General features: G+C 47.1%; 3 protein-coding genes and 1 long non-coding RNA gene across 6 annotated transcripts; 3 read left to right on the forward strand and 1 right to left on the reverse strand.

Moving 5' to 3' along the window:
• The first annotated feature begins 615 nt into the window (after nucleotides 1–615).
• Nucleotides 616–1,867, forward strand: LOC131881818 (GEL complex subunit OPTI-like). 2 transcript variants are annotated; one of them, XM_059228787.1, is made up of 3 exons: nucleotides 616–768; nucleotides 893–1,253; nucleotides 1,727–1,867. In XM_059228787.1, the coding sequence occupies exons 2-3, from the start codon at nucleotides 948–950 to the stop codon at nucleotides 1,829–1,831; spliced, it is 411 nt and encodes a 136-aa protein (XP_059084770.1). In that variant the 5' UTR covers nucleotides 616–768; nucleotides 893–947; the 3' UTR covers nucleotides 1,832–1,867. The 2 variants fall into 2 exon arrangements, with proteins under 2 accessions (XP_059084770.1, XP_059084769.1); XM_059228786.1 differs by lacking the exon at nucleotides 616–768 and having other exon boundaries at nucleotides 791–1,253.
• A 115-nt stretch (nucleotides 1,868–1,982) lies between these two features.
• On the forward strand, nucleotides 1,983–3,043 carry LOC131881817 (nucleolar and coiled-body phosphoprotein 1-like). The gene has a single exon (XM_059228785.1). It carries the CDS (start codon nucleotides 1,983–1,985, stop codon nucleotides 2,907–2,909), a length of 927 nt encoding a protein of 308 aa, XP_059084768.1. The 3' UTR covers nucleotides 2,910–3,043.
• Nucleotides 2,972–5,581, forward strand: LOC131881816 (uncharacterized protein DDB_G0287625-like). 2 transcript variants are annotated; one of them, XM_059228784.1, is made up of 4 exons: nucleotides 2,973–3,169; nucleotides 3,221–3,307; nucleotides 4,200–4,432; nucleotides 4,523–5,581. In XM_059228784.1, the coding sequence occupies exons 1-4, from the start codon at nucleotides 3,052–3,054 to the stop codon at nucleotides 5,435–5,437; spliced, it is 1,353 nt and encodes a 450-aa protein (XP_059084767.1). In that variant the 5' UTR covers nucleotides 2,973–3,051; the 3' UTR covers nucleotides 5,438–5,581. The 2 variants fall into 2 exon arrangements, with proteins under 2 accessions (XP_059084766.1, XP_059084767.1); XM_059228783.1 differs by having other exon boundaries at nucleotides 2,972–3,307.
• LOC131881819 (uncharacterized) lies at nucleotides 5,152–6,087 on the reverse strand. The gene is made up of 2 exons (XR_009373402.1): nucleotides 5,742–6,087; nucleotides 5,152–5,537 (listed from the first exon to the last, which is right to left on the reverse strand). It is a non-coding gene; the product is annotated as an uncharacterized LOC131881819 (long non-coding RNA).
• Nucleotides 6,088–9,086: the final 2,999 nt, after the last annotated feature.

Consider the following 9,086-nt stretch of genomic DNA (forward strand, 5'->3'; position numbering starts at 1 on the left):
GAGTCAATTGAATCAACATATGCCTAATGTTTCTCCGTTGTACCATATGCTGCTTTTAGGCTTCGTTTTCGCCTTTTAAGATCGTCAAATTGGGAATCATATTAGACAATACAACCTTCATACGCTACTGTACATAACGATTGTTTACGTTTTGAAAGTCAGAATACGCTTTCTAAGCTATCGAAAACTGGCACCTCCATAAATATTGCGACCGATAATGAGTTTGAATTGGCCCGCTTTAAGACATCCCTGAACGTAAGGTTGTTCAGGTATAGGTCTAGTCCACAGATCATATAACGACTAGATGTCGCATTGGCCCGACCTCAGTGCAGAGGAAAGTGGATTTTAAGTCAACAACTCAGTACACCAAAAAAGAGGAGGGTGACTGCGTGATCAGCAGTAAAGACCTACAATCGCTGGGCCTTCAACGAACGCTATCAGTGACAAGCTCACTCTGAATCTGGCCACGCTGGCGGATGAAAAAGCATGAGTCACTGTACACCAAAATTTATGTACCAGCTGATGAAGGCAAGTGGTCGCATTTTTCCTCGCGCTATGCGAGGTCTAGTCATTATATGGTCTGTGCGCAATCCACCGAGAACAGCCCTGGCGTTGGTGGTGAGTTAGGGCCAACTCCACGCGTGGCTGATTGGGGATGAGGGCCTTTTCCTAGGCTGATTCATTCCCGGCAGACTCATCCGGGACTGAGAAATCCCGAGACTGAAACAACAACAGAAATCGAGTCGGTGAATAAGGCTGAGTGAGTAGGTGAGTAATACGTTTACCGTGAGTGAATGCTCGGCGGATCGGCGGAGATCGAGAGACTGCGGGTGTTGCTCGTGTTGCTGTTCTTGTTGCCATTGTTCCTATTCCTCGTTTCCTTTCGTTGAAGCTTCCTCCTCCCGGTGGTGGTGGTGGTGGTCGTCGTCCTCGAGCTCGTGATCATCATGCCCTCCGCTTGGACCGGCGGTGGCTCTTCCAGTTCCCCTGCGTCTGTGAGTGCCACCTCGGGCTCGAGTTCCAGTTCGGTGATTGGGCTGATCGGCCAAGCTTTGACGGCCAACAGCGAGTGGGCCGAGAAGGACGACTTCTTGGACGTCATCTACTGGGCCCGACAAATCTTGGGCGTGCTCTTGGGACTCGTGTTCGGCCTATTGGGCGTGACGGGGGCCATCGGCCTGATTGGCTTCGCGGCCGGCAATGCGGGCGCTCTCTACGCTTACTGGACACTTTTCCAAGGCGTCGACGAAGAGGTAGGCGGTGTGGGCGGCGTAGGCCGCGTAGGCGGCCACTCAACGGCTGATTTTCCGGGTTGCATTCCTCCCGGACTGATTAGGGCCTATATTTCATGGCACAGAATCCGACTGGTACACCCAACAGTGTCCAAAAACTAGGAAGGCCAAAGGAATGAAATTTGAAAAAGGATCCATTTCAATTGGTTTGTGCTCGGCCAACCATGGTAAATAGTCATGGGTTTGGCCCCAAAATCGATTTGGGTTTCAAATCAGACCTAATTCGAACCATGTTCAAACCTTAAAGTTTGGCGTGAGGGTCCAGCCCCGGCTGTAAATACAATGGGCGGCCGCCCAACGGACAAGATTCGACTTAATACCTAGAGCCGCCCCTTACATTATTCCCGGGCGTTCTTTGACCCCCTCGTTCTTACTACGTCCGACCCGCTTCATTAGCTCATCTCGCTCATCCGGATTGGTTTTCTTGTCCTTAGGAATACGGTGGGGCTTGGGAAATGACCAAGGAAGGTTTCATGACCTCGTTGGCCGGATTCTTGGTGTGCTGGATTATCCTTTACTCGGGACTCCATTACGACTAGCCAGCCGCTAGCCAGCGGAGGAGGAGCGGACCGGTCGTGGGTTCACCCGTCGCGAGCCTGGACTCGCCCATTCAACCCTCCCACTCCGACCACGACCACCGCACCACTCCTACTACTACTCCATCTTCAACTTTCTATACAACCAAACTACATGCATGCTCTTTGCACCACTATGAACATGAATCCCAATGACACGTTTGAAATCACGGGCAATGACCGCTTCAAGGCCAAGGCCAGTGCCGTGTTCGCCTTTGACCAGGTCACTCTCCGATCTACCGCCACCCCCAGTGATCCAGGCCATCCGCCTGCGTCGACCCCCGCCACGAAAGACAGTACGAATACCCCCTGTGTCCTCCGCCCTGACGCCCCTCATCTCGCCGGCCACGCGTCGGACCCAGCCGGTGCGAAACGCGTGCGGACCGACGACTTCAAAGGCCGCGAGAGCCTTTTCCGCGTCCCAGACCACGAGTGGGACCGACCCCGGGAGAGGGAAACCCTCGCCAACGAGGCCCTGGATTTGCGTCGCATTCTCGAGCGCCGTCAGAACAGTCGCACCAGGGGCGGGCATTCCGATCCCCACCCTCGGGAGACCTTCCGTCGGCCCGCGAATCCCAGACCGCGCGCTCCTCGCTCTCATCATGGCGTGCCCGATTTCAAGAGGAACCCGGATAAGTACCAGAAGTACACGTTGAAGGACGTGGACCTGACCTCGAACCGGGGCAATTCCCAGGCCGCTTTCGCGTTTCTCGACGAAATCAAGAAGCGGAAGCGCAAGTCGGACGACCACTTTGATGCCGAGGAAAACGAGCAAGAGCGACAAATGAGAGAATCCGGCCAGATCCAATTCAAGCCCCGTTGCTCTCAGAAGTCCTCGTCGACCCCATCCCCTAGCTCCTCTTTATCTGCAGACTCTTCATCAACATCATCTGAAAGTCAGAGAGCGAGGGCCTCGTCGAGCTCCACTGGTCGAGAGGCTAAGAAGCACAAGCCGACGACCATGATGCTCAGTCATCTCATGCAAGATGAGGAGGAGGAGGAGGAGGAGGAGGAGGAAGAAGACGGAGAAGGCGAAGATTAGCTCCACGTTCAATGGCCAGATCGAGGCCGATCCTTGCTCGTGAATAAACGAATAAATGCACTCGTCGCATTTACATAAGACACTTTTTTGATCATCCTTGATTCCATCAAATCCCCCAACGGTTTCCTTCCAGATTCCAATCATGGCTCACAACGAGGGCGACCCTCAACCCCTGGCCAATCCGTTTGGCAGTCCCTCCAGCTCTCCGGGATTTATCGCATTCCATTCGTCCACCCCAGTAGGTTCACCGCGTGTAGGGGGCGGTGGAGGGGAGGGTGGTTCCCAGTTCAAGCCTCGTCGAGGAGCAAGAGGCGCCGGAGGGGGTCGGGGACATTTGCGAGGCGGAAATTGGGATCGATTTGGCGCCTTTCAAGACCAACAGAAGCAACACTTGAATGGCAAGTCCATCCTTCTCAGGCTTACCTATCGCTTACCTATCCTACTACGTACTGCCATTCTTTTGTTCTGGCGAACCCATTGGAAATCACGCGTGTTTAGCGATCACTCAAATATCTTTCATGAAAACATTTACGTAGTCATGCGTGACCTTATCGCCCATGGCAAAGGGACAAGGTGAAGAGATTAACGGTCATATTGTCCCAATTTTTGTGAGTTTAAAAAACAAAAAAAGGCCTCCCTGGTCGCTCTCCAAAGTACAGACACGACCGGACTCTGGCTCGAAATGCAACTCGACACTTCTCTTTTATAATTTTGAGAAACTAATATTTCCGCCTAAGAAAGAGAGCATGACCGAGAATGATATGCTATGATCTACTGTGAAGATGGATCATTTCTAGTGGGACCAGTGTGGGTTTTCGTACTAATTGGACATTGAATCAAGAAAATGAGATGTTTAAAACATTACAATGTTTAGAGAGGTCATTGGAACTTTTGGGGCTTTATAATTGTTAGGATTCAATTCAAGTTCCTGGTCTAGCTGTTCAAGTAACAATTGTCAAAAGAGTCACCTTATGAAATATTGGTATGCGCAAAGCATACCTTAAAGCGTAAAAAAAAGCAGTTTGCGGAGTTTTTGGACATATTTTGGCTGTTTTAAAGTTTCCTATTTTTTTAAAATTTCAATTTTCAAAACCTGAGGAATGTTTTGTTGTCGAATCTGATGACTTTTATTTAATTTTTTTTTTCTATTATTCTCATTGCCTTGAAAATTGTTGGACTCTTGACCTCCGCAAATATGTTGACGAGTCACCAGACAGCTTTTACTTAAAAAGGACCCATGGACGGTCCTCTTCCAAGAGATGTGTTCATCATAGTTTTTCTCTTGATCAGGGTCTTCCCCTCACATGGGATACGGGCGGGGTCACCACACCCCCAACCAGGGTTCATGGCGAGACTCCGGGCGTGGCGGCCGCCCATTCGGTAGTCCGCGAGGCGACCACCGGCCATTCCGATTTCAGTCGGGAAATCGAAGGGGCGGGGGAGGATACGAGGGCCGAGGATACCCCAATCCCAAATTTCACTCGGGATCGTTCCAAAGAGAAGGAAGAAATCACAACACCTCCGTAAGTCAATCGAGGCTCTACAGCTAGGCTCTATTTGGCTTCCAAGTCGGCCTCAGCGGCACACATACTCCTGTACATACATATTTCCAGAGTGGAGCCCAAAGTTATTTCCACCCCTCCATGTTGGAGGATCCCTGGGCTCGGTTTGAAAGTGCCCCTCCCTCTGGTTCCAACTCCTTCAGGGTCACCTCCGAGGGCGACTGTAGTATTGCTACCGCTCCTGCCTCCAACGACGACAACTGCAACAGGAACAAGAGCTTGATGTCAGACTCCATGATTGCCCAAGTGGGCGACAGCTTCTTTCAAAGGAATCTCAATCCTGCCCCCGAGGTCAACGGGGAAGACGACGGAGCTAACCTCACCACCTCCATGATTTCCGCGCCAAACGATGTCAACACTAGCGCCCAAGATCTCCTCGACACGCCCTTGGACACGTCCTTGAACACGTCCTTGAACACGTCCTTGAACACGAGCTCCATGGCGGGATTGGACTTGAAACGCCGCACCTCGCTGTCTGACAGTATGATCCCCTTGGTCGGAGATAGCGTCCTGGTGGATAAAGAGCGAACCCCTGAGGGCAACAACCCTGAGGGCAACAACCCTGAGGGCAACAACCCTGAGGGCAACAACCCTGAGGGCAACAACCCTGAGGGCAACAACCCTGAGGGCAACAACCCTGAGGGCAACAACCCTGAGGGCAACAACCCTGAGGGCAACAACCCTGAGGGCAACAACCCTGAGGGCAACAACCCTGAGGGCAACAACCCTGAGGGCAACAACCCTGAGGGCAACAACCCTGAGGGCAACAACCCTGAGGGCAACAACCCTGAGGACAACAACCCTGAGGACAACCACGATGTCAACCCTGAAGTCAAGCCTGAAGTCAACCCTGAGGACAGCCCTGAGGACAGCCCTGAGGACAACCCTGAGGATAACCCTGATGCCCACACCCCATCTGTGGCCGCCGCCATCAATGACCAAAATGAGGCGGACATGAAGGCGTGATGAAATCGTCAAAGTCATGCACGGTATTCATTGTGTTATTCGGCGACAGAAGTGATCTTTTGGGGGATTGATGCTCGCCCACCACGTAAACCGATGTGCTCTGTAAGAATATGCGAAAAGTACCTTGATAAAGAGAAGATTTTACACACTCGCTCGTTATTGGGGAAATGGATTCTTGTATTGGGTAGTGCCCCCTAATAGAAAGAGCAAGGTCATGGGAAGCGCCACCTAACGCATTAATGCTGAAATGGCCCAAAGTTTCCGAAAGGACAGGAAAACCACAGATGACACAGATTAGACTTACGGAGTTGTGAGCGACTCTATGAAGATCCTGAGTTTCGGCGAAAAACGGGCACCACAGAATCGAGAATAACGTCATGCTTCGTTTGCAAGCACGACTTACTTCAGATTAAATACACTATTACGGCCTCATTGATTAATCCATGGAGGCCTTCAGGTAGCAGTGAACACAGAGACCTCCCAAAATTTGTGCCATCAGCATCAAACAGCTGCTACTTAAAAGAGCCAAAGGCAGGGTAAGTTAGGGATTATTTGGCAAGATTAGAATTCGTGACACAGCCAACATCTCAAAATAAAGTAAGCAAGTAAGGGGTTTTTAATACATGCTTGATAGTGCTTTAACTTTTTGCCGTAATACTTTGCCATCAGGTTGTATTGAAGATCATTTCGTTCAGCTGATTGTTATCTTATCTCAGAAACGAATAGCTCCTTAAGCAACAAAATAGTACCTTCTCCTATGACTGTACAAAACAGATTGATAATTGGACCCTTGTTAAGCCGACGTTCAAGAAATGTTTATTCAGCGTTACAGAATGAATAATTTGAGTTCAGTAGTTTGACATTCACAGTTCATCCATTTATGGCTGTTAGGTATGTTTTAAGAAATCCTTGTAAATACTGTAAATCTGGTGTGTCTAACCCCACAAAAACTTGAGTTACTAATTCCTTTCTTCGAGTTTTTTACCAATTCAAGCCAACCTTGGCATATCTTGAGACAATAAAGTACATTTCACCAACTCTTCACGAAGAAAATAGAGGTTAAGATGCCAGCTTTTTATTTTGATTTGAGCTGTTCTTAGCTATTTGCCTGCACCTAAACGAGGTAGATGGCGTTGTTCCACCCGCTGAAAAGGTCTTTTAGAGATCTGGCCAAATTAGCCGATATTGTTCAAATAATCGGGCGCAGATAAACTTCTCATTGCTTAAAACTTTGAAGCAATTTGGATTCCCAGTCCAGTTCATTTTTTCAGAACACCTTTCGGAAATAAGTGCAGTGAACTTGATCAATTCCACCAATTTTACCAATTCAACTAACTCAGCTTTTGCTCCAAACTCGCCAACAATATATCAAGTGGTTAATGGGTTCATAACAATTACCACCAATTCCCTTTTTGGAGCCAAAACTCCTATTTGTGAGTTTTTCCCACCCCTACCCATCTTGATTATATATCAAATGTCAAATGAGCATATCTTGTCAAGTTTTTATTTATTTTTACCTAATCAGGTATTTACATTTTCTAAATAAGGAATTAACGGTTTAAAGAAAGGATCCTGACCTTCAGGTCGAATTGTCAACCTCAAGGTTACTGAGCTCGGATTCATTCGCCATTTGTCCAATAATGAAGTGTGGACGAGGCAGTCGCTTAAATGATTGCCCAAGCGTGCATTTCTCGCATTTCTCCTCATGACTTCTGTCATCATTATTTAACCACACATTAGACGTCCTCCTGCTTTCTGGATTGAACCGACTTATTTCGAGCCTACAGGTGCGTGTCCTTGGCGATTGACAGGTGATACGAGTTAGGCGAAGGAGCCTCGTCATTCCCGGTAATGCCTTTTTTCTAAAATGCTCACCAAATACGATATGACCATGGAAGTTTCAGGGCCAACGAACAGACATGCATTTGAAAGAGGCTCCACAGGTGGGATTTTTACGTCTGTATGATTTTCCGTGGGCTCTTTCTAACCGCTACATAAATTGGAATGAATTTTATTTCATTCATTAGTAGCAAGCTGCATATTATAGGACATTTGGTCTGCCAAAGAATTTGATTTTGATCCGAGCTAGCCATTTTTGGGGGGGACATTCTTAGCGCTACTGAGATTGGAATCCCAACAGTTCAAGACGAGAAATTTATTCATTTTACTTAACTTTTATTTCTACATATAAATCGACCCACTTTATTTGGTCGAATGTAAGGTTGATCGCGAATTTAAGTCAAAAACTTGTCCAAGTCTGACTGAAATCCTGCAACTGGATCAACAAGACCTACATAAACCCTACGAATATGTGAGGGCAGCAAATTGAACAATGAAGGAGCCCGAGAAAGAAGAGAGTTGGACTTCATTGTTTTAAAGAGCTTGGATTCTCGAGGGCTTGAAGGTGCTCTCTAGAATTGACACTAAATCTTCGGTTGGGACAAAGCTCATGAATGCTTTTGAAGACCTACAGTATCAGATACCTTTCGTACCTTCTCTGAATACTGCACAGTGCCAATTTTTTTATCTCTCCCAATACGAGAGCTCTCTGATTCCGGTGATGTTCCTAGGGAAACATCTTTAGACCTGCTCGCGCTTTTGCAAACCTGCTTAACTCATTAGAGCCCAAATGGGAGAGGCATTTTCAACATGCGGTTGAACAATCGACTTGTACAGAATTAGCATCGTGATGCTGTCTCTGCACTTAAACTGCGATATATCCAACCACACATTTGAAAAGCCTTACAAACATTCAACTGGATATGCTCATCGAACTTTCCATTAAATTGGAGAACTACACCTAAATCATTCATAGATGAGAAATAAAAAAAATCTCATCAATGAAAGATATAGGTGAAGTACTCCAAAATAATGGAAAGTTCGATGAGCATATCCAGTTGAAAGTTAGTAAGGCTTTTCAAATGTGTGGTTGGATATATCGCAGTTTAAGTGCAGAGACAGCATCACGATGCTAATTCTGTACAAGTCGATTGTTCAACCGCATGTTGAAAATGCCTCTCCCATTTGGGCTCTAATGAGTTCAACAGGTTTGCAAAAGGTCAAACAGGCCCAAAGATGTTTTACCAGAAACATTGAGGATATGAGAGAGCTCTCGTATTGGGAGAGGATAAAAGGTTGGGATTGCATAGTATTCAGAGAAGGTACGAAAGGTATCTGATATTGTACGTTTTCAAAAGCATTCATGAGCTTTGTCCCAACCCAGGATTTAGGGTCAATTCTAGAGACCGTAGAGGCTTAATATGCGTTTTGAGAGCACCTTCAAGTCTTCGAGAATCCAGGCTAGTTCGAGCAATGAAGTCCATTTCTTTTCTTTCTCGGGCTCCTACATTGTTTAATTTGCTTCCCTCAAATATTCGTAGGGAATACGTAGGCCTTGTTGATCCGGTAGCATCTTTCAAGTCAGACTTGGACAAATTTTTAGATAACATCAGTTGTTCATGAACATGTTCACTTGACAAGCCCTATTGTGGAAAGCTTTATTTCATTGCTCTTGTTTCCATACGGGTTGGAAAGATACATTTTAGGTACAAGTTAAGAGAATAAAAGAACTTTCAAAATCTCTTGTTCACCAAGGAATACAACATATTCAATGGGCATCACTCTTCTCTTTTCACATTAATTCCACTTG

Source organism: Tigriopus californicus, chromosome 6 (genome assembly GCF_007210705.1).
Source record: "Tigriopus californicus strain San Diego chromosome 6, Tcal_SD_v2.1, whole genome shotgun sequence".
Lineage (NCBI taxonomy): Eukaryota > Metazoa > Arthropoda > Copepoda > Harpacticoida > Harpacticidae > Tigriopus > Tigriopus californicus.

Bases quoted from the DNA above. Each gene is read 5' to 3' on its own strand.
- LOC131881816 (XM_059228783.1), top strand. From the start codon at position 3,052: ATGGCTCACAACGAGGGCGACCCTCAACCCCTGGCCAATCCGTTTGGC. The intron at 3,308-4,199 runs GCAAGTCCATCC...TCTCTTGATCAG, and splicing joins ACAGAAGCAACACTTGAATG to GGTCTTCCCCTCACATGGGA. The intron at 4,433-4,522 runs GTAAGTCAATCG...ACATATTTCCAG, and splicing joins GAAGAAATCACAACACCTCC to AGTGGAGCCCAAAGTTATTT.
- LOC131881817 (XM_059228785.1), top strand. From the start codon at position 1,983: ATGCATGCTCTTTGCACCACTATGAACATGAATCCCAATGACACGTTT.
- LOC131881818 (XM_059228787.1), top strand. From the start codon at position 948: ATGCCCTCCGCTTGGACCGGCGGTGGCTCTTCCAGTTCCCCTGCGTCT. The intron at 1,254-1,726 runs GTAGGCGGTGTG...TCTTGTCCTTAG, and splicing joins TCCAAGGCGTCGACGAAGAG to GAATACGGTGGGGCTTGGGA.